At 37.4% G+C, this 25,057-nt stretch overlaps 1 protein-coding gene across 6 annotated transcripts in view; it reads left to right on the top strand.

The window, feature by feature from the left end:
• Positions 1 to 25,057, top strand: part of ZRANB3 (zinc finger RANBP2-type containing 3) — a 225,942-nt gene that overhangs the window by 126,251 nt on the left and 74,634 nt on the right. For all 6 annotated transcript variants that reach the window (XM_045203150.2, XM_045203151.2, XM_045203152.2 and 3 more), the window contains 3 exons: positions 341 to 426; positions 21,172 to 21,343; positions 22,890 to 23,006. In XM_045203150.2, the coding sequence (XP_045059085.2) occupies positions 341 to 426; positions 21,172 to 21,343; positions 22,890 to 23,006 (375 nt within the window). The remainder of the gene's footprint in view (positions 1 to 340; positions 427 to 21,171; positions 21,344 to 22,889; positions 23,007 to 25,057) is intronic.

The raw sequence follows: 25,057 nt of genomic DNA, 5'->3' as shown, positions 1-25,057 counted from the left end.
AGTAAAAATAAATGTATATGTACTTTAATGATGTCTAAGACATGTTTGAGACAAATTCTAATTGTATAACATGATCCTATTTATATGAATAAAAGAGAATATATACGTAAACTTATCTAGGCATAGAAAATCCATAAATGTGTATTTAAGAAAAGGATGGCAATTATCCCTAAAGAATAGGATGACAGGATTGGGGTGATGCATGGGAAGGAGGGACCCTGAGGAAGGAGAGGTAGATTTCCTTTTTCACTTTTTACTATTTTTTTAAACTGGATTTATCATTGTAATAATAATTTAGTAAGACTGTTACAACACATTGAAAACACTTGTATTGTTTCAGCTTTTTATGCAGATTGAAGCTCTCTTTCCACAAAAATTTGGAACATGGACTGACTATGCCAAAAGATACTGTAACGCACATGTCAGGTATGACAAACTTTTTTCTATAAGCTTTAATCCTCACATGTACTGTGAACATTAAGTTTTATTAGTAATTCCTTGTTCTGGCATTTTGCAAATTTGTGGTGGCTCTGGATTAATTTTTTCAAGTAAATTTTTATGTGATGACCAATGTATTAAATAAATAGATAATGGCAGTTTTTCTTTTTATTTTTTACCTTCCATTTATTTTATTTTTGAAATGATTCATTTTTATTTAATAGATGAGCATACACATTGTAGAAAAGTGACAGACAACCATTTCCTTTTTGCTGGCAGTTTCTTGTGTATTTCCTATAGATACTCCATGCATGAAAAATCACATAGATTTATATATGTATAATAATACTTAGTTTTTATTTCTACATATTTGGTAGTGTAATGTATACACTATTCTGCAGTCAGCTGTGTTCACCAAATTTGTATTGGAGATCCTTCCAATCAGTAACTGAAAGAGTTGTTTTTAAATTTTTAAATTTTTAAAAAATTTTAAATTTATTTTTTATTTTTTTTAATTTTAAAATTTTTGATATTTTTTCCTTGTTTAAATCATTTTTAATTTTTCAGTTACAGATAATGTGGAACATTATATTAATTTCATGTGTATGCCCCAGTGATTACACATTATATAGCTTACTGAATGAACATCCTGATAAATGTTGTACCCACCTGACACCATACATAGTTATTAGATTATTGGCTACACTTCCTATGATGTACTTTACATCACCATGACCATTCTATAACAACCAGTTTGTACTTCTTAATCCCTTTACCTTTTTCATCCATCCCCCCTCACATCTGGCAACCATCAAAAAGTTCTCTCTATCTATGATTCTGTTTCTGTTCTGCTTATCCCTTTATTTTGTTTTCTTAGATTCAATCATTGATAGATATGTATTTATGGCCATTTTATTGTTCATATTTTTGTTCTTCGTAAAGAAGACCCTTTAACATTTCATGTAACACGAGTTTGGTGGTGTCATCACTCCTTTAGCTTTCTCTTGTCTGGGAAGCTCTTTATCTGTCCTTAAATGCTAGCTTTGCTGGGTAGCATAACGTTGGCTGTAGGTCCTTGCTTTTCATTACTTTAGTATTTCTTGCCAATCCCTGTTGGCCTGCAAAGTTTCTGTTGAGAAATCAGCTGACAGTCTCATGGGAACTCCATTGTAGGTAACTAACTGCTGTTCTCCTGCTGATTTTAAGATTCTCTCTTTGGTTTTAACCTTTTATATTTTAATTGTGATGTGTCATGGTGTGGACCTCTTTGGGTTCTTCTTGTTTGGGACTCTCTGTGCTTCCTGGACTTCTATATCTATTTCCTTCACTAGGTTAGGGAAGTTTTTTGTAATTATATTTTCAAATAGGTTTCAATTTCTTATTCTCTCTTTTCTTCTCCCAGCATTCCCGTGATACAAATGTTGCTGTGTCTGAAGCTGCCCCAGAGGCTCTTTACACTATCTTCTTTTTTTTTGGATTCTTTTTTCTTTTTACTGTTCTGATTGGGTGAAGGGGTTTTTGTTTTGTTTTGTTTTTTGTTTTGTTGCTTCTTTTATTCCATATTGTTGATTTGATTCTTGGCTTCATCTACTTTACTGTTGATTCCCAGTAAATTATTCTTCATTTCAGTTAGTGTATCCTTCATTTCTGACTGGTTCTCTTTTTATGGTTTCCATGTCCTTTTTTATGATGTTGAAGTTCTCCCTAAGTTCATTGAGCATTCTGATAAGCAGTGTTTTGAATTCTGTATCTAGTAGATTGTTTGTCTCCATTTTGTTTGGTTCTTTTTCTTGATTTTGTTCTGTTCTTTCTTTGGGACGTGTTTCTTTGTCTCCTCATTTTGGCTGTCTCCCTGTGTTGGTTTCTATGTAATTAAAGCTGCTATGTCTCCCAGGCTTTGTAGAGTGATGTCATATAGTTGGTGTCCTGTAGGTCCCAGTGGCATGGCCTCCCTATTCACCCACCTAGGCACCCCGGGTACAACCTGCCACCCAATTGTGGGCTGTGTACACCCTCCTGTTGTAGTTAAGCCTTGATTGCTGTTGGCACCTCAAAGGGAGGGATTTATTCCCAGGCGGAACAGCTGTAAGGACTGGCTAGAACCACCAACCATTGTGGAGGGTCAGGTGTGGAGGGCTGTGGTTCACTGATTCTGCCCCTGAGTGTGTCACTTGTGGAGGTGGTTGGGTTGGTTAGTACTTTGTTGTGGAATGAAGCTATTCACCAGGTGCAATATCTCTGGAACCTTACAGGAACTATAGGCCAAGGTCAGCCACTGCCTATGTTCTGCTTGGGGCCACCTAATATGAGCTACAAAGTGATCTTCAGATGGCTGTTATTTGTGCTGGGCTTGGTGGTGCCCAGGAGAGGCCAAGCTGTGAACCAAGGCCAGCTGCTGCTAGTGCCAGGCCTGGGGCTGCTTAGTGGGAGATACAGGGTACACTGAAGCCAGATGCTGCTTGTTTAAGAGATTTTACAAAAGTCTGAAGCATGAGCCAAGACAGGACATTTATATGGGATAGCCACTGGAAACAGCCTGGGTAGGCCTGCAAAATGGGTGAAACGAGGTCTCAAGGAATCCCCCAGGGGTGGCGATGGGTGTGAGCCAGGCTGATGCAGCCTGCCTGCTGGCTTTGTTGAAGGAGAGCTCATAAAAGGAACAATAACTTCTGCTAGCACTTTTCTGTGGTAGAAAGCTTCCTTCTCAACCTGTCGCCCTGATACCAGACAATTCTGTTCATTCCAGTAGGTACCTGATACCTTTCAAGCTGCTGTGGAGCTCAAAGGGAGTGACTCAGAGTATGTCCATGCACACGCCCTTTAAGAGGAACTGCCTGGGACTTTAGAAGCTGTCTGTCTCACTCACCCACAATCCACACTGGGTTTTACACCCAGAGGTTATAGGGACTTCCCTTCCTGGCACTGTAACCCTGGGCTGGGAGGGCCTGGTGTGGGGCTGGGACCCCTTGCTCTTCAGAGTGGACCTCTGCAGCTATGATATCACACCCAATTTTTATCTGCTGCATATGGGTATGGGCCCAGCCTGCTCTGCATCTCCACCCCTCCTACCAGTCTCTAAGCAGCCCTTTCTTTAAATCCCTAGCTGTGGGACTTCCATTCCACTAGGTTCCAGGTTGTTTCAAATGATATTTGTTCTGTAGTTTAGTTGTAATTTTGATATGGTTGTGGGAGGATGAGAGTACCACGTTTACCTACATCACCATCTTGACCAGAAGTTGGCATTCCTTTTAAATACTGCATCTGATCCACTGTTTGGACACACCATAATTTGTTTATCTAGCCTATTGCTAATAGGCATTTGTTTGTGGTATCTAACTGTTGCATACAATGCAGCAATAAATATCTTTGCACATAGTGAAGGGTAGTATAGTGGCAAAGAACATGCAAGACAAGATGTATACCACCTGTGTTTTATTTTCACATCCAGTATTTACCAGATGTCTCATATTAGGAAAGTAACTTTACCTCCCTATACTTAGTTTCTTCCGCTCTAAAAACAGAGAATAATTATTTCTGCCTCTGAGACCGAGTATGAGACTGACATGAGCTAATATTTATAAAGGCCTTAAACAGTGACTGGCAAACAGTGAGCACTCAATAATTATTAGCTATTTTAATATTTCATATCACATACAGGAATAAATCTGTAAGATAAATTTATAGAAGTAGAATGTGCATTTTTATATTTTATAGATTTTTACAAATTATTCTACACAGAAGTTATATAAATTGATATTCCCACCAGCAGTAAGATTGTCTCTTTCCCCACACTTTGCCAACATATTCTAACACAAATTATTTTATTCTTGTTAATGTGATCTGATAGTAGTTTTAATACACATTTGTTTTCTTGTGTTATTAAATGCACTCAAACATTTTTCATACATGTAAGTCATTTGTGCTTTTTTTGGTTAATTGTTCATGTTCTTTGCCCTTCATTCTACTAAATTTATCAGCTTTTTTTCTTATTGATATAATGGAAATCTTTATATAATATAGAAATCAACTTTCTGAGGTAAATGCTCAGACAAGATAGTACAACCAAAAAAACCCTAAAACACAAGGACCTTTTCTACTTAAGACTATAAATGTAGCCCTGGCTGGTGTAGCTCAGTCGATTGAGTGTCAGCCTGTGAAATGAAAGGTCACCTCTTCAATTACCAGTCAGGGCGCATGCCTAGATAGCCGGCCAGATCCTCAGTTTGGGGTGCACGAGAGGCAACCCATCTGTGTATCTCTTGCACATCAATGTATCTCTCCCTCTCTTTTCCCTTCCCCTCTCTCTAAAAACAAAAAAATAAAATCTTTAAAAAAAAACAACTATAAATGTAGAAATCTAAACAAGGACCTTTTCTAGTTAAGTCTGTAAATGTAGAAATCTAAACAAGGACCATTTCTAGTTGAAACTATAAATGTAGAAATTTTCAGTATTAGTATAATCTAGAAACTGATTAAAAGGCCTAATATATTAACCATATACAAATGGAATTCTTATGAGGAATGCAAGCATAGCTTAATATTAGGTAATATATTAATATAATTAGCCATGTTAATACCACAAGGAAAATCTTTATCATCTCCATATATGCTGAGAAACATTTGATAGAATTTAGCATCCATCCTTGATTATGTATAATCTTTAATAAATTTAACATGTATATATGTGTGTGATTATAACTATATACACAGATATACAATATATATGTTTGTGTGTGTTTGTGGGCTTTAAGTCCAAAGCCACCATCACATGAAACAGTAAAATGAAGGCCAGGATGTTCCCCGTCACCATAGTTTACCTTTATTCCGGAGACACTAATCAGTTCAGTTACTCAAAAGTAAAATGAGGTAAATATTGGAAAGTAAAAGGCAAAATTATCAATATTTGCCAGTGATATTATTCTTTTGGAAGACCTAAGAAGATTGGCCAAAAAATGTTCAAAACAAAAAAGAATTCATTAAGGTGTCCTAGCCCAAAGTTTCTATTAAATATTCAGTCTTTCTCTACATAAATAATAATTCATTTTAAGATATAATGCCAAACAGGCAATATTCTAGATATTGTTGGCAAGCTCTTAGTCACATTCCTGAGGACTAAATGCCGAAGTTTGCCTACATAAGAGAAACATATTAACTGGATTAAAAGTTTTCATAGGACAGCAGAAGTGTATGGCTGTTCCTTTCTTGCTTATTAACACAAACACTATTTCAAAGAAAAGTGTATCTTTATGAAGTGCTTTATGATTGGGAGATTGTGTCCTATTTCCTGTTTACTAGAGAAAGCCATTTCAAAATTATCATGCTTTTTAAATGCTATTTTCTTCCAGATTCCAATTCAAAAGTTTTATGTTATTTCTTTACTTCTTTACTTTGAAAGCACTATGATTTCATAGATTCTGGTTCAGATCAAGGCACTTCCTGGCATTCTAAGTTAGTCTGTGGAATGTTAAATTTTTTCCATAATCTTCTCATTCTATGAAGGTGTCATTTTCACATTATAATTTTGCAGAAAGAAAATTATGGTTAGTTATTCAGTTTTAGACTCATATTTTATATTTGAAATGTCATGACCATATTCAAAATAAAGTTAAGTGAAGCTTGGGCAAAAATATAACTTCGCCTTTATCAAGTTTATTACATAAGTGACGATAAACAGAAGTGTACTAATGTGAATGTGGTTTGGAGACGAGAAGTCTGGGTATTGGTGACCACCTTTGAGTTGAGAGGCACAGAGAGAGCATTACTTGGTCAAAGCATCCCATATCCAAAAATCCCTTACATTATTCACTGTACTAGGTTATATTTAGAGGAAGATATAAATACGAAAATGACTTGGAGAGGGCAGCACATTCACTTGTCAACCCTTAGCACTGCAGAGCTAGGAAAGCCTGTGCAGATCACTCAGCTCCCCTCTGTCATTTTGTAGGTACCTGGCGAGCTTAAATGGCTGGCCCTGTATCTGACCTCCTCTTACTTTTTTTTCAGTAAGAAAGTAAGAAACACTTAGGGAATGTCCTTAACTTTAATAAATGTCCTTTTACATAGAAAAAGAGATCGCACAGATAATTCAGCCAAGCATCCTGTTTCAACAGCCACCTTCAGAAGCTGTGAAAAGACATACTTGCCCTCCCTGATGTCATGCTTAAAGGTTACGAGTATCCCAGAATATCTTTATAGTAATATATCAAATTTTCTAGTCGTTCTTCATCACTGTTACTTTGTGCTGGTTCAACCTCATAGGAGAAATAGTTGTTTTAAATTTTTATGCAAAGGAAAATTCTGGGTAGTAATACGTATTAAATATATTTATAACCTTCCCCCCAAAAATGTTAATTAGTAGGTCATTGTCAGCTGCAAGAAATGTCTCTTGTGAAATTGTATGGTACTTTGTCCCCAGCACTGTTGCATTTAATTCTCATCCATGGCTAAATAGAGATCAGGTCTATTCCATTTTCAAATGGCTTAAATCTGAGAGAAATAGTTAATCTACTATATAGCAGAGATGAGTTTGAAAGAGAATTAGATAAAAATTAATAGGATAAATACTGCACTTAGGCTTAGAAAGTCTGCTTTGTGTAGAAAAGATTTGAGAAAACACTACCTATTATCAGAAGTTCAGTTCAAAAAGATTTCCCTACACTACATAGAAGTCCATTCTCTGTCTTAACTGATAAAAATAGTTTAAAGTAATATTAGCACACATTAATCAAAGAAACATCCAGAGGAAGGGTTGGTGTTACTCCACTCATTGATTAGAGCACATCTGGAGTATGCTTTAATTTTGAATTAATCCATTCATTCAAAAAAATATTTATAGGGTACCTGTTATATGCCATGCCATGTGCTAGGTAGGCATCGAATATGTGTTAGGGAATAAGACTCACGTCGTCCCAGCCTTCAGTGAGTTTTTAATTCAGCTAACTAGATAGTTACATTTGTGATGAGTGTCATAAAAGGGAAGTAAAGGATGCTATGGCAGAGTTTAGCCGAGTGAACTAATCAAGTATCAGAGGACAGAAGCAAGCTTCCTGTAAATGATAGTTATTTGTCTGCATTCCAGGAAGAGAAATCTAGATGCTAAGACCTAAAGTAAGGGACTGCTACGCCTTTGAGAAGCTAAAAGAAGTTTAGTTCAGCTGAATATTCTTAAGCTAATGGAGTCTTGGTCAAAGTCTTGTTCTTTATCATAATAGCAATAAGAGTGTTTTGTTTTGTGTTTTAGTTATCAGCATTGAGGGGTTATTTATTGCAATAAAGTACACATAAGAAAATTTACCATTTTAGCAATTTTTAGGTGTAGAGTTCAGTGACATTATGTATATTTACATTGTTGTGCAACCATCAACCATCACCACCATCTTTCTCCAGAACTCTCTCATCTTCCTAAACTGAAACTCTGTGTCTGATAAATAATAACTCCCTATTTACCTCCCACCCAGCCCATGATTGTGGGATTTTAAAGCAAGAAAGGGATGTGCATGATTTTATTCACTAGTTTTCTTTTTTTTTTTGACAATATTTTCACATGGTTAGAAATTCTAAACTGATAGTTCTGAGTATATATTTTGAAAAACCTCCCTTTTGCCTCACTTTCCCTTCTTTTAGGCAAATATAGGGTCCACCAGAAGTAAGGCTTGCTTGAGTGTGGTTGGGAGGGTACATGAATGTCTCACACGAGATGGACAGCAATTTGAACATTTCACCTAAAATGTCATATGGTGTGATATTGTTATGTTACAGAATTACCTGCTTATGGTTTTGTAATAAAAGATTTTGTAATAAAAGGGGCATTATTTGTGCCAGACTCTGTATCAATGTAGTTTTTTATTTTCTGTATGTAGTTTTTAATCTTTCCACAGAAATTATGTGCATTTTCAGCATATTTATATCTTTTATGTAAATGGCAGTATATTATAAACATAAATGTTTGTGCCTCCCTTATTTGTTCTTTTTTTTACATACATAAATAATTTCCTCCTTTTTATGGATACATGGTATTGTTAAAAATATATCATAGTTTCTGAGGTGGTGGGAAGTTGAGGGAGTTTGCATATAATGATTTGTTTTGGTTTTGAAATGGAAAAGAGAGACATGTGTTTAGAGAAATGGAAAAGTGGAGGATTAAAAGTTGATGAATATTTAAAAAAATAAAAAACTTGATGAATGTTGACATGGTTTGAAATTTTGCCTAATGGGAGCATGAGATAACACCACTGGTGTTAGAATTGGTAGCAGCACTGAGTAACTATTTGAGATCAGTAATTGTAGGTTTGTAAAGGAGCCAGTCTTCCTAAGGTATGATTTCCCCAGCAGCACCCAGCAGCGTAGGTACAGGCTTGGAAAAGGCTTATAGTTGGAGCCATCAAAGATGTTTTTTCATGAGCTTTTGATGCATGGACCTTGGGACAAGGGAAATTATGCTGCAGTGGTAATCACAAAGCTAATGTATGGACTCAGCGATGAAAACATGGCGAGGATGGATGTGAAGACAAGAAGGATATTGTGGATATAGTGAAAGTGGAGCACTCAGTTGACAGAAAGGAACTGATGAGATAGTAAAGAAATAGTGGGTATAAATTAACAAGTGGGCTAGAATAATGGGGACAGTTTGAATTTATCACATAGAACTGTTTTTCAGGACCGTTTATAGGCATGGGGGTGGAGTGAATGATTGGAGTAGATTTTACAAGGTCACTGGAGACAAGGAATACAAGAAATTGAGAAGAAACTGAAAGTCCTATTTTAAGAAGCTTGTTAACAAATGAAAACGTATCTTGGAAAGGGTGACCAAAATAATAAGGGGATTTCAACATTCACTTACACAAATGCCTGATATTATTGATTGCCTGCTATATTTAAGACATTATTTCAGAGCTGCTGGCAAGAGAAAGATGAGTAAGACATAGTGTCCAATCTTATGAAGCCTATAGGAATTTGAAAAAGAGAAGACCTAGAGGGAACAAGTATTTAAATATTTAAAGACCTGTCATTTTGAAGGAAAATTAGACATTTGTCTTTGTGGCCTCAGAGGGCAAACTATTATCAAGTAGTGAAACTTAATAGAGGAGTAGATTTTAGCATAATATGAGTAAGAACTTATAAAATATACAGTTATATATGTATTTTTGACAATAAAACAATAAAAACATGTAACACTATAACAATATGTATTTTTGACAATAAAACATGTAACACTATAACAGTAACACTATAACACAAGTGGAAAAGAAAAATACTATAATCTACCTACACTAACACATAAATTATTTTCATTTTTTCTTTATTTCTACCTTGTCTATAGTTCTAATAATTTTTAATTTTAATAGATTCTGATTGTAATGCTATTATCATCTGCTAATTTCACTTAGCATCACCTTGTCCCATGGTTTAAAATTGTCTTTATAAGATTTTTATTTCCTTTGTTTTTACTAATTTACAGAAAGTTTATTGCTTTTGGAAAAATGATTTATACTTATTTTAATAAATCAAAGAGAAAATATTTTAATTAGTAAAAATTCAACTGAAATCACACTGTCCAGGGATAACCATTAGTGATTTGTTTTGGTAACTTTCTCTCTAGATAGTTTCTCTGCTTAGGTATGTAAGGGTAGGTAGGTAGATAGATAAATAGATAGATAAATAGATGATAGGCAATTTTATTTCAATAGAACCATATTATACATACTCTTCTGTAATACACTCTTTAGTGAAGCACTATTTTTAGGATAACTTCTAAACTGGTAACTAAAATAAATAATTTTCATTGGCTACATGATACTATCTTTTGTGTATGATACTATGCCATGTATTTCATTTTTTAATTTTTTCTATTCTATTTAAGTATATTTTATTGATTATGCTGTTAATTGTACCAATTATTTTCCCTTTGCCCCCATCCACCCAGTAACCCACTTCCCTCAAAACACCGCCCCCCCCCCCATAGTTCATGTCCATAGATCATGTGTATAAGTTCTTTGGCTTCTCCATTTCCTATACTATTCTTAACATCCACCTGTTTATTTTGTTCCAATAAACCAATTCCAAGCACCAATTAGGCTTCTTGATCCCTGCACCATTTCCTCCTTTCTCCCCTTCCCCCTCCCAGCTGATAACCCTCCAAATAATCCCCATACCTATGATTCTGTTCCTGTCCTGGTTGTTTGCTTAGTTTGTTTTTGTTTTTGTATTTTAGGTTAATTTGTTGATAGTTGTGAGTTTGTTGTCATTTTAATGTTCATAGTTTTGATCATCTTTTTTCTTAGTTAAGTCCCTTTAACATTTCATGTAATAATAGCTTGGTGATGATGAATTCTTTTAGCTTTACCTTGTCTGGGAAGCACTTTATCTGCCTTTCAATTCTAAATGATAGCTTTGCTGGATAGAGTAATCTAGGCTGTAGGTCCTTGCTTTTCATCATTTTAAATACTGCTTTCCAGCCCCCTCTTGCCTGCAAAGTTTCTTTTGAGAAATCAGCTGATAATCTTACAGGAACTCCTTTGTAGGTGACTCTGCTTTTCTACGCTGCTTGTAATGTTCTCTCTTTATCTTTTAAGTATATTTTATTGATTATGCTATTACAGTTGTCCCATTTTTTTCTCTCATTTATTCCCCTCTGCCCTGCACCCCACATCCCACCAACATTTCCCATCCTTAGTTCATGTCCATGAAGGGGTCGTACATATGTTCTCTTGCCTCTCCATTTCCTATTTTCTACAGGGCCATTTGTGCTTCTTATTCCCTGTGCCTTTTCTCCCATTCTGCCCCATCTCCCAGCTGATAACCCTCTATGTGATCTCCATTTCCGTGATTCTGTTCATGGTCTAGTTGTTTGCTTAGTTTGTTTTTGTTTATTTTAGGTTCAGTAGTCAATAGTTTGTTGTTATTTTACTGTTCATAGTTTTGATCTTCTTTTTCTTAGATAAGTCCCTTTAACATGTCATATAATAAGGGCTTGGTGATGATGAACTCCTTTAACTTTACCTCATCTGGGAAGCACTTTATCTGCCCTTCCATTCTAAATGAAAGTTTTGCTGGAGGGAGTAATCTTGGATGTAGGCCCTTGCCTTTCATGACTTCGAATACTTCTTTCCAGCCCCTTCTTGCCTGCAAGGTTTATTTTGAAAAATCAGCTGGTAGTCTTCTGGGAACTCCTTTGTAGGTAACACTCTCCTTTTCTGTTGCTGCTTTTAAGATTCTCTCCTGCCCTGGCTAGTGTGGCTCAGTGGATTGAGTGCCAGCCTGCGAACCAAAGAGTCACTGGTTCGATTCCCAGTCAGGGCACATGCCTGGGTTACGGGCTAGGTCCCCAGTTGGGGGTGTGCGAGAGGCAACCACACATATCTCTCCCTCTCTTTCTCCCTCCCTTCCCCTCTCTCTAACAATAAATAAATTTTAAAATTTATTTTTAAAAAGAACCTCTCCTTATCTTTAATCTTTGGTAATGTAATTATGATGTGCCTGGTGTGTGCTTCCTTGGGGCCAACTTCTTTGGGACTCTCTGAGCTTCCTGGACTTCCTGGAAATCTATTCCTTTGCCAGATTAGGGAAGTTCCCCTTCATTATTTTTTCAAATAAGTTTTCAACTTCTTGCTCTTCCTCTTCTACTTCTGGCACTCCTATGATTCAGATGTTGGAACATTTAAAGTTGACCCGGAGATTCCTAAACTTCTACTCATTTTTTTGAATTCTTGTTTCTTCATTCTGTTCTGGTTGGATGTTTATTTCTTCCTTCTGGTGCAAATCTTTGATTTGAGTACTTGTTTCCTTCTCTTCACTGTTGATTCCTGGTATATTTTCCTTTATTTCACTTTGCATAGCCTTCACTTCTTCCTCTATTTTGTGACCTTCCTCAACCATTTCTGTGAGCGTCCTGATTACCAGTGTTTTGAACTCTGCATCTGATAGGTTGGCCATCTCTTGATTCCTTAGTTCTATTTTTGGAGTTTTGATCTGTTCTTTCATTTGGGACGTGTTTTTTTGTCTCTGAGCACCTATTATGTTGTAAGGGGTGGAGCCTTAGCTATTCGCCAGAGTGGGGCAAGCCATTTCACTGTGTTGTGACACTGTATGAGTAGGAGGGTTCCAAGAGGGAACGATGCTGTTTCCTTGGCTTTCAGCCAGCTTTCAGTCACTTCTCCTGCTACCCACAAGCAAATTAGGCCCTTCTGGTGCTGATTGCTGGGTGGGTGGGCTTGTGTACTTTCTAAGACCCTGTGGGTCTCTCCAACGAACTGTCCTGTGAGGCTGGGAATTTTTCCCTCCACTGCAACCCCCACCGGTTTTTCAGCCAGCGGTTTTCAGGCTTGATTTCCCTGTGCTGGAATCTTGGGTTGTGCCATCTGTCTCTCTTCCCAGTTGTTTCTCCTGGCTTATCCGCACACAAATGTGGGACCACCCAGTCTTCCAGCTGCCACCTTGCTGTGTGTCTTCTCTGTCCCAGCTGTCTGTCTCTGCTCCTCCTAGCAGTCTGAATGAATGTTTCTTCTTTAACTCCTTGGTTGTTGGACTTCCAAACAATTCAATTTTCTGGCACTTGTAGTTATTTTTTGTTTTTAAATTTGTTGTTGTCCTTCTTTTGGTTGTGCAAGGAGGCAAAGTATATCTACCTATGCCTTCCTATAGGCTGGAAGTCTCTATCTTTAACCCTTGGCATTTTAATTATGATGTGCCTTGGTGTGGTCGTCTTTGGGTCCAACTTTATTGAGACTCTCTGTATTTCCTGGACTTGCATGTCTATTTCCTTTGCCAAATTAGGGAAGTTTTCTTTCATTATTTTTTTCAAATAGATTTCCAATTTCTTGGTCTTTCTCTACTCCTTCTGGCACCCCTATGATGTGAATGTTGGACCTCTTGAAGTTTTCCCAGAGGCTATCATCGTTTTTTTGATTTTCTTTTTCTTGTCTTTTTCTTTTAAAGATTTTATTCATTTATTTTTAGAGACAGGAAGGGAAGGAGAAAGACAGGGAGAGAAATGTCAATGTGTTGTTGCCTCTCCTGTACCCCCTGCTAGGTACCTGCCTGCAACCCAGTCATGTGCCCTAGACTGGGAGTCCAACCAGTGACCCTCTGATTCGCAGGGTGGTACTCAATCCACTGACCCACACGAGCCAGGGCTCTTATTGTTGTCTGATTGGTTGTTTTTTGCTTCCTTATGTTCCAAATCATTGATTTGATTCTCAGCTAGATCCACTCTACTGTTGTTTCCCTGTAAATTGTTCTATATTACAATTAGTGAATCCTTCACTACTGACTGAGTTTTTTTTATGCTTCTGAGGTACTCACTAAGTTCCTTGAGCATCCTTATAACCAGTGTTTTGAACTCTGCATCTGATAGATTGCTTATCTCCATTTCGTTTAGCTCTTTCTCTGCAGTTTTGATCTGTTCTTTCATTTGAGCCATGTTTCTTTGTGTCTTCACTTTGGCAGCCTCCCTGCGTTTATGTTATTAGGTAGAGCTGCCTTGACTCCATGTATTGGTAGTGTGGCCTAATGTAGTAGGTGTCCTGTAGGGTCCAATGGCCCTGGGTTTCCCGGGGGGTGCAGGCCAAGGTCAGTCCTTACCTGTGTATAGCCCAGGTCTGCCCTTCCTGAGCTCTAAAGCAATCAAGGAAGGCTGCTACTTATAGTGGGCTTGGAAAATCACAGGCTAAGGCAATCTGTGAAACTAATCTGGCTGCTGCTAGTGCTGGGCCTGGAGCTCACTGAAGCCAGCTGTTGTTTGTTTGATCAGATTTAGGAAGCTGTGAAGCAGAGCCAAGAACAGTCATTCATATGGAAAAGCTGCTTGTGTGGGCCCGTAAGTTGGGTGGAGCAGAGTCTCTGGGGATGTCCAAGGTGGGTCCAACAATGTTAGCTAGGTTGATGGAGTCTCAATATGGCACCAGCCTCCCAGCTCTGTGGCTCTGAATGGGGAGGGTTCAGAAAAGAGTTAATGGCCTCTGCTCACCCTGATGCCAGACACTTCAGCCTCTCCCAGTATGCCACTGGTGCCACCCCAGTGCTGGATATCAGAGAGAGTGAGTCTCAGTAGGCGAGTGTGTGGGGTTTTTTTTAAGAGGAACTGCTTGGGACTCCAGAAGTTTCTTCCACTGACTCAATCCCCACTGGTTTTTGCATCCAAAAGTTATGGGGATTTATCTCCCTGGCACTGGTACCCTGGGCTGGGGACCTAGTATGGGTCTGGGACTCCTCACTCCCAAGATATCCCTGCGAAAGTTTTATACACCGCACATGAGTGAGAGACCAGCCTGTTCCACATCTGTGCCTTCCTACCAACCTCAATGGATGTGGTTTCTTTAACTGTGTAGTTGTCAGATTTCCATTTAACTTGATTTCTGGTGTTTCTGATTGATGGTTGTTCTATATTTTAGTTGCAATTTTGATGTGGTTGTGGGAAGAGGTAAGCGATGTCTACCTATGCTGTCTTCTTGGCTGGAAGCCTCTGCCATTTTAGATGTATTATCTTGAATAAATTGAGATTTGGAAAGGTTCAGTAACTTGTCCTGATCACAAAACTAAAAGGTAAAAAGCAATAATTTAAACCCACCTTGCCTTCCATCATCTTTCCAATGTTTGAATTATTTGGTAATTCAGTGACTATGTTTGTATGAGTGGCTAAAATAAATAGAATATATGGACTAAGTAAATTAATACTCTCTAGTGGAACAAGTAGTTGACTGTTTCTTGGTCAACTTTAAACTTATAATTATTTCTCCCCCTTCATCTACCTAGCCATCACTTCCTTTTTTTACTCAAAGACCCCAGCACTTCTGTTAACTTCCAAAAGTTCTTATAGGCACATAAAATAATCTTTTTTTCTTTTTCCTGGAGGCCTCCCATCACACAGCCTTCTATTCTACTCCAGCCTGGGCTGGTTTTACATTAGGGATGGTGCAGAGTTGCCATCCTGCATTTTCTTTTGCCATTCTACCCTATTAGATCTTCAAATTCCTGAATTCCATGGTTTTTGTTTTTTAGTTTATTTGGTCTTCTATTTAATACTTTATAATGTATTACATTATAATGTAACATATTAAAAAGTTTAATATGTACAAAAGAAGACAGAATACTATAATAAGCCCCCCACGTACTCTTCTTCATGAGCTTCCACATTTATTAACATATGGCCACGCTTGGTTTACCTGTACTCCCATCTACCCTAATTACAGTTGCTGCATTTTCTCCCCACCCCTCTACCCCACCCGAACCAAACCCACCTCCCTCCTCTGCTTCCACCCTCATCCTTGGTTTTGTCTATGTGTCCTTTATAGTAGTTCCTGAAAACCCTTCTCCCCACTGTCCATTCCCCCCTCCACTTGGCTATTGTTAGATTGTTCTTAACTTCAATGTCTCTGGGTATATTTTGTTTGCTTTTTTCTTCTGTTGATTATGTTCCAGTTAAAGGTGAGATCATATTGTCCCTCACCACCTGGCTTATTTCACTTAGCATAATGCTCTCCAGTTCCAATCAAAAACTATGGTACATTTACAGAATAGAATTCTACGCAGCAGAGAGAAAGAAGGAGCTTATACCCTTTGTGACAGCATGGATGGAACTACAAAAGGAATTTATAAAAAATACATGAAATCTCTCAGAACTCAAAAATAAAACAAGAAAAAAAAAGTTTAATGGTTGAAAGAGAGACATCACCTAAGAAGATATGTGAGGTCAAATAAGCACTGGAAGGGATGCTCAATGTCATTAGTCATTATAGAAATGCTGGTTAAAACCACAGTGAAATACCAGTACATATGCATTAGCATAGGTAAAATTTTTACAAACCGATGATACCAAATGAGGGCAACAGTGCTGAACAATTGAAACTCACATATATTGCTGGTGGGAATGCAGCATGGTATAGGAACTTTGGAAGCCAGTATGCCAGTTTCTTATAAAGTTAAACATACTCTTACCATACAAACTAGCAATCCCACTTTTTGAGTATTTAGTCAAGATAAATGAAAACATGTGTTCACTCAAAAAATCTGTATGGAAATGTTTATAGCAGCTTTATTTATAGTTCCCCATACCTTGAAGCAATCCAGATGTCCTTCACCTGGTGAATGCACAAACAATTGTAATATATCCATGCAATATATTACTGAGCAATAAAGAGGATGAACTACGAATACACCCAACAACATAGATGAATTTCAAATGCTGAGTAAATGAAATCAGATTAAGTCTTCATATACTATGAGTCTATTTATATACTATTCTGGAATGTACAAAACTATAGGGGCAGAAAACAGATGAGTTTTTCCCAGGAGCTGGAGGTGGGAGGAAGAGTTTGCTACACAAGGGAACTTAAAAAAAAAACTCATGAGGTGATTTCCAAAGTCCAGAGTTAACTCTCTGTGTGTCTACATTCATGAATACAGATAAGCATGCATGTTCTTAGCCATAAACTTTCTGTTTCATCATCCTAAGCTAACATTAAGTGCCTATTGAAAAATGTCTCTTTTTATTACATATTTTCTTTTTTTTAATTACTTTATTGTTATTCAATTACAGTTGTCTGCATTTTCCCCCCACACCAGCCAGACCCACCTCCCTCCCTTGTTTCCACCCTCCCACTTGGTTTTGTCCATGTGTCCTTTCTAATAGTTTCTAAAAACCCTTCTCCCCCTGTCCCCTCCCCCCTCCCCTCTGGCTATTGTTAGATTGTTCTTAGCTTCCATATCTCTGGTTATACTTTGTTTGCTTTTTTCTTTTGTTGATTATGTTCCAGTTAAAGGTGAGATCATATGGTATTTTTTCCTCACCACCTGGCTTATTTCACTTAGCATAATGCTGTCCAGTCCCATCCATGCTGTTGCAAAGGGTAGGAGCTCCTTCTTTCTCTCTGCTGCACAGAATTCCATTGTGTAAATGTACCATAGTTTTTTGATCCACTCATTTACTTATGGCACTTAGGTTGCTCATATTTTCAAAAAAGAAGACAAAAGAAGCTTTCATTTATTATTATTTAGAAAAGAAGAATTTTTACTTTGTAAATCTGAATGAGAAAGTCTATATTAATCTCAAAGGAAGTTTTCAAGTTTCACATTTCATAACTTCTTTAGTGACATTTGAAATTTTGTTGTTAATTTTAGGTTGTTAGAAATTATTTCCTTTATGATTAATTCCACCCTAAACCATATTGCTGCTACTTTTTCCAACTTGGTTGAGCAGTGGTTTGCCCTGTGACCTCATTTCTCTCATTTATCTGAAAAATCTAAAAAGAGTTACAGATTTTTCAGTTTGATTAGATTTTTACTTGTTAGGATGGAGTGGCAACTTCTAAGCTCCTTACTTGACATTTCTCCAACAAGGATATACAAATAGTGAACAAGCAAATGAAAAAATATTTGACATATTAGTCATCAGGGGAATGCAAATCAAAACCTCAATGAGATACCACTTCACACCTACTCAGATGGCTAGAATCAAAAGTTGTTTGACAAGTGTTGTCAAAGACATAGAGAAGTTGGAACCCCTTGAAAACTGATGGTTGAAATGTAAATAGGTCCAGCTGCTTTGAAAAACAATCTGGCACTTCTTCAAATGATTAAACATAGAATTGGCATATGACCTGGCCATTCAACTCTTTGGTATATGTCTAAGAGGAATGAAAATATGTGTGCGCACAAAAACTTGTATATGAATGTTCATAGCAGCATTATTTATAAAAACCAAAAGTTGGAAACAATCCAAATATCTATCAACAAATAAATGGATAGATAAAATGTGCCATATGCATACAATGGAATATTTTTGAGCCTTAAAAAGGGATAAAGTATTGATACATGCTTATGACATGGATAAACCTTGAAAACATTATGAAAGAAGCCAGTCACAAAAGACTATATATTACATGATTCCACATCTATGGAAGTTCAGAATAGGGAAATCTTTAAAAACAGAAAAAAAGATTAGTGGTTGCTTAGGGCTGAAAAGGCCGAACAGCATTTAAGAGAATGATAGTTAAAGGATACAGACAGGAGTTCCTTTTTTAAAAAAAGTGGGATATAATTGACATATAACATTTTAGGAGTACAACATAATGATTTGATATATGTATATGTTGTGAAATGATATCACAGTAAGTTTAGTTAACATCCATCACCACATAGTTACAATATTTTTCTTGTGACAAAAACATCTAAGAATCATTCTCTTTGCAACTTTCAAATATATAATGTAGTATTGCTAACTCTAGTCCCTGTGCTGCGCATTGCATCCCCAGACTTATCTTACAAGTGGAAGTTTGTATCTTTGACCACCTTCCCCCATTTCACCCCCACCCCCAAGGAGTTCCTTCTTGAAATGAGGAAAACATTCTAGTATTTACCATGGTGATGGTTGCACTATCTGTAAATATATTAGAAACCACTGAAGTGTAAATGGATGAATTATATGGCATTATGAATTATATCTTAATAAAGCTGTTAGATGAGAGATTAGGATATTTTAAAAAAATATGTATAATAACCATCAAGTTAATGGCAAGAGACCAAGTGTTTACAGGTGACACCTCTTCCAACGTCCCCCCTTCTCATGTCCCTTTTGCGATCCAAACCTAGTGGTGAGAGTTCAGCAGCATGTGCTGTTGCCAACAAACACTCTTTAGAGTCATTCCCTCCTCTAGTGATCTAACTCAAACTACAAAAGAGGCGGGTGGGGGTGGGAGAAAGGATTTCTCTAAACCATGGCTCATACCAGGCATAGCCTTGCAGTCAACCAGGTGGTAAATCACCTAGGAGGCAACAAAAGCTTCTCCTGTATACTCTCTCCTGGAGGGGTGAAGAAACCTCATTGTTACAGGCCTGGTGCTGGCATGTTAAATTAGATTGTTCTGACTTCAAAACAAACCTGTGTTTCTGGAGCACAGCTACTGGTGCTCTGCAGGAGAGAAGTGAGGCCGATGGTGGGGAGACCTGTGTGCTGTCTGTGCCAGTGTGGAACAGCTGTGCCATTAAGACCTTTGACAAACATGTTGTACACCTGCAGAATATGTCACATAGATGGAGAGTGTGCTTAATAACCCGTTGTAGCCCTGGCTGAGTGGCTCAGTTGGTTGGAGCATCATCCCGTACACCAAGGGGTCGTATGTTGAATCTCCAATTAGGGCACATAACTAGGTTGCAGGTTTCATCCCTGGTTGGGGCGCATATGGGAGGCAACTGATCAATGTTTTCTCTCTCTCACTGATTTCTCTCTCTTTCTCTCCTTTCCTCTCAATCTGAAAATCAGTAGACATATTCTCGAATGGGGATTTTAAAACAAGAATCCATTTTAATGGCAAACATTTCATTCTCAACCACCCTCCCCTCCACCGAACCCAGTCTCTTCCCCATCATTGGTAGTTCTGAACATTAGATTTTTTTTTTTTACCATGAGGTCAGAATGTACCTAAGTATATGATTGTAAATAGTAAAACAGGAGACAGAATTGGGTATTAGCAAATATTTTTCATTTTCATTAATGTTTGAATTTTTAATATAAACATAGGACTATAAAGCATTAAAGAATTAGTTTCTTTTTAAACAAGTAGATTTCTTACTGATGACAACTGAATAGTGTCTGTCGTTTTACCATACTCTAATTCCATTCATTCATTATACTTTTCTAATAGATTCTACATGCAAGTACATGTTTTTAATGTTGTCTGTACTATTCCTATATGTTTGCTATCAAAATACATGTAATTTTTAACTTGCTAACATGAAAGTTCATGTTAGCAAGTTAAAAAGTTAACTAGCAAGTTAAATGTTTTAACTTTCTCAAATGGACACATCTTTGTGCTACAATACCACAAAAATCCCATTAAAATGATAGTTATTTCCTTATTAATATTAATAATGATAATACAACCTAACAAGAATTTTTCCTTTGTTAAATAATTCTCTAACAGCTAATTTTCAGTAGAGTGTACCCTTTGAAGATGGTTGGGAATTTTGTGGGGAAGTGTTTAGCTTGTCACAATGATGGGGGATGTTTTTCAGCCAGCTGTCCTGTTTGGTAGATCCACTAAATCTAAAGATTTAGGTTTGAACCCTTGTCTTAACACCTGCTGTCTTAACAGTATTTGGTCCTTCCACCTCCTCATCTTCTTAGAGGTGTAGAGGATAAGTTACATTTTGCAAGCATTTTGAGTTGTAGCTTCCTTTTTACCAAGTCAGTGACCACTTGTCTGTCCGCATTGACTTCTAAATGTTTTATCCTCTGGTGTTTCCTATCCCACTCTCTTTCATATTGGGTTGTGGTTGTTTGGGGTTTTTTTTTGTTTTTGTTTTTTATTTTCCTTTGCTATTGGTGTGAGATAATATCTTCTTCTAGAGGGTACGGAAATGAATTAGGTGGTTCGGTCGTTGACTGGCTGGTGTACTGGCAGTTAGTAGTGCCTAGCTAGGACTAGATCTGCTAAACATGCTGCCTGCCATGTGTGAGCCCACTCAAAATGCCAATGGTTGTCAGAGTTACCATTCATTCCAGCTTTGCCTGAACTCAGTGTAAACATTGTGTTTAGACACTAGTATTTTCTTTAGCTGAGAGTTATGTATAATCTTACACATTACTATTTCTCAAGCTGAGCTTTTTGAAACTACTTTGCATTCAAAAATAACAGTTAAAGCGGTGTTATGGCTTCTTATTAAGAGGAAGAACGCATTGAGTAAATTGTTTTCTTACTGTAGCATTCAGCTTTGCTATATGTTTATTCTTCATATTAACAGATATTTTGGTAAAAGGCCTCAGTGGGATTGTAGAGGAGCATCAAATCTTAATGAACTTCATTGGTTATTAAGTGACATAATGATTAGAAGGCTAAAGAATGAAGTTTTAACCCAGCTTCCCCCTAAAATCAGACAGCGTATCCCTTTTGATCTTCCATCAGCAGCAGCCAAGGTGAGAACCCTTGTTTAATTGAAAGTCTTATTTTAAATAATTTTAAATTATACTAAGAAAGATGCATGTATTTCATATTTTACAGAAGGAAAAGTCTGCTTTCTTAATATTGCTTTAATTAATAGAGCACGTGAATTGGCTTTGTATTATTTTGAGAAGTGAGCAGGAAAATTTTAACTTTAGTCATTAGATAATATGAAAAGATTTGGTATCCTAGTGATTAAAATATATTTCTCCTGAATGTAGAAATAAAATTACTTCAGTTACAACAAAGGTTTAGTATTAAGAATTATAAGTATCTGTGGGGTGTGAAGCAAGGAAAGTTGTGTTTCTTCCTTTAGGATTTTTTTGAAAGTATAAATAGCTGTCCTCTAGAATAACTTAGATACAGCCCTGTTCTTGAAGTCTTAAAACTCTGTGATCGTTATTAACTTCAATGTCTCTGGTTATATTTTGTTTGCTTTTTTCTTTTGTTGATTATGTTCCAGTTAAAGGTGAGATCATATGGTATTTGTCCCTCACCGTCTGGCTTATTTCACTTAGCATAATGCTCTCCAGTTCCATCCATGCTGTTGCAAAGGGTATAAGCTCCTTCTTTCTCTCTGCTGCATAGAATTCCATTGTGTAAATATACCATAGTTTTTGGATCCACTCATTTGCTGAATAGCCCGGGGGAAGTGGGGAGGGGATAGAGGGGAGAGGGGTTTTCAGGGACTACTATAAAGGACACATGGACAAAACCAAGGGGGAGGGTGGAGGTGGGAGAGGGAGGTGGGTTCAGCTGGGGTGCGGTAGAGGGATGGGGAGAAAAGGCATACAACTCTAATTGAATAACAATAAAAATTTAAAAAAAAACAACCTCTGTGATCATGTAAAATGTGAAGTTAAACATATCAGAAAACCAAATTACACTTTGGGTAGTGCAATGTTTATATATTCTCTGAAATTTCTTCAAGTCTGTACATAACTTTGTTAGCAACAACTATTTATTGCATTGTTTTATTTTGAAATTTTAGAATACGCATTCCATAAACATTGAGCAATGTTATTGGAAAAATAATGATCCAATTCCCTTTATCCACTATTTTAGCATGAGAAAAATACAAGAGAATATATGTTTATATTATATTTTTATTTTACTAATATGCTCCCAGTCTTTATGCTTATTTAAACAAAACCATGTATTTTATTAAAATACTTTGCTACCATACACATTTTCACTACACTGCTTTCTTATGGATTTAAACTTTTATGCTTTACAAAATGTTTCCCCTTAAGAGGTAGCTGCAATTGTTTGATTTATGATAGCAAATGATTTGGTTTTCAACCACAGCTTATCATTAGTTTCTATCATTGGTGCGAACGTGTGACTGACCTGCCCCCATGTTGATGTTTTTAAATGAAATGAACAACATATTGGCACCTTTAGGAATTTTCTTTTTATATGTTTATGTATAAAAATTAAGGTAGGATACGATTCATTACTGCATTAATTGTTCTGTTGTTTATGCTGCATTTCTAAACATGGTTATTTTCTCCCACATAGGAATTGAATACCAGCTTTGAAGAGTGGGAAAAATTAATGAGAGCTTCAAATTCAGTTGCCTCTGAGACTATTATGGGGTTGATTACTCGCATGTTTAAACAAACTGCTATTGCCAAGGTACTCATTGCTGGGCCATCATGTGTTTGTCTTGATACAAATTATTAAACATATTTTAATGTTTTTACATAAGCAGGTTATTTGCATATTATGTCTTTTAACTCTTTATAATTAAAATATTTAGGCATATTCAAAGTAAACAAAGTAGTATACTGGACACTCTCATGCCCATTTATATATTGATCCTTTCCAATGCAAGAGTACACTTTGATAGTGTTTTATACTTTAAAGGACATACATGTATTCATCCTTTTTTTTTATTGATTATGCTATTACAGTTGTCCCATTCCACCCCCCCACTCCACTCCATCCTGCCCACCACGTCCCTCCCAAATTCCCCCCCTATAGTTCGTGTCCATGGGTCATACTTATAAGTTCTTTGGCTTCTACATTTCCTACACTATTATTACCCTCCCCCTGTCTATTTTCCACCTATCATCTATGCTACTTATTCTCTGTACCTTCCCCCCCTCTCCCCCTCCGACTCCCCTATTGACAACCCTCCATGTGATCTCCATTTCTGTGGTTCTGTTTCTGTTCTAGTTGTTTGCTTAGTTTTCTTTTGTTTTGGTTTTAGGTGTGGTTGTTAATAACTGTGAGTTTGCTGTCATTTTTACTGTTCCTATTTTTTATCTTCTTTTTCTTAGATAAGTCCCTTTAACATTTCATATAATAAGGGCTTGGTGATGATGAACTTCTTTAACTTTACCTTATCTGAAAAGCACTTTAGCTTCCCTTCCATTCTAAATGAAAGCTTTGCTGGATAGAGCAATCTTGGATGTAGGTCCTTGCCTTTCATGACATTGAATACTTCTTTCCAGCCCCTTCTTGCCTGTAAGGTCTCTTTGGAGAAATCAGCTGACAGTCTTATGGGAACTCCTTTGTAGGTAACTGTCTCCTTTTCTCTTGCTGCTTCTAAGATTCTCTCCTTCTGTTTCATCTTGGATAATGGAATTATGATGTACCTTGGTGTGTTCTTCCTTGGATCCAGCTTCCTTGGGACTCTCTGAGCTTCCTGGACTTCCTGGAAGTCTATTTCCTTTGCCAGAGTAGGGAAGTTCTCCTTCATTATTTGTTCAAATAAGTTTTCAATTTTTTGTTCTTCCTCTTCTCCTTCTGGCACCCCTATAATTTGGATGTTGGAACGTTTCGAGATGTCCTGGAGGTTCCTAAGCCTCTCCTCATTTTTCTGAATTCTTCTTTCTTCATTCTTTTCTGGTTGGATGTTTCTTTCTTCCTTCTGGTCCACACCATTGATTTGAGTCCCAGTTTCCTTTGCATCACTATTGGTTCCCTGTACATTTTCCTTTGTTTCTCTTAGCATAGGCTTCATTATTTCATCTGGTTTTCGAACAGATTCAACCAATTCTGTGAGCGTCTTGATAACCAGTGTTTTGAACTGTGCATCCGATAGGTTGGCTATCTCTTCTTCGCTTAGTTGTATTTTTTCTGGAGCTTTGAAGTGTTCTGTCATTTGGGCCATTTTTTTTTTTCTTGTCTTGGCATGTCTGTTACTTTAAGGGAGGGAGCCTTAGGTATTCCCCGGGGTGGGGTAATGCTGGTCGCTGCGCTTTGACACTGTGTGTGGGAGAGGGGTGGAGAGGGAGCAATGGTGCCCGCTCCACTCTCCACCGGACTTCAATCTTTCACTCCACTACCCACAATCAAACTGGGCCCCTCTGGTGCTGGTTCCCAAGTGGGAGGGCTTGTGCACACTCTAGGCCCCTGTGGGTCTCTCTAACGACCTCTCCTGTGAGGCTGTGATTCTCTCCTGCTGCCGCCCCAACCCCCACGGATATTTTCAATCAGAGGTTTGAGGCTTTATTTCCCCGAGCTGGAGCCCTGGGTTGGGCGGTCTGCTTCGCTCCCCGTTCATCAGGTTTATCTGCGCGAATGTGGGGCCGCAGTGTCTGCTAGTGGTCGGACTGCCTGCCCCGTTTGTCCCACATTCCGCCAGTCTCGGTCCCGCCAGGGCCACGCAAGTCCTCTCTGCCCCGGTGCCCGTCTCCACCCCTCCTACCGGTCTGGATGAATTTTTATTTTTTATTTCC

Source organism: Desmodus rotundus, chromosome 2 (assembly GCF_022682495.2).
Source record: "Desmodus rotundus isolate HL8 chromosome 2, HLdesRot8A.1, whole genome shotgun sequence".
In the NCBI taxonomy this organism is placed as follows: domain Eukaryota; kingdom Metazoa; phylum Chordata; class Mammalia; order Chiroptera; family Phyllostomidae; genus Desmodus; species Desmodus rotundus.
This window is presented reverse-complemented; position numbering and strand designations above follow the sequence as displayed.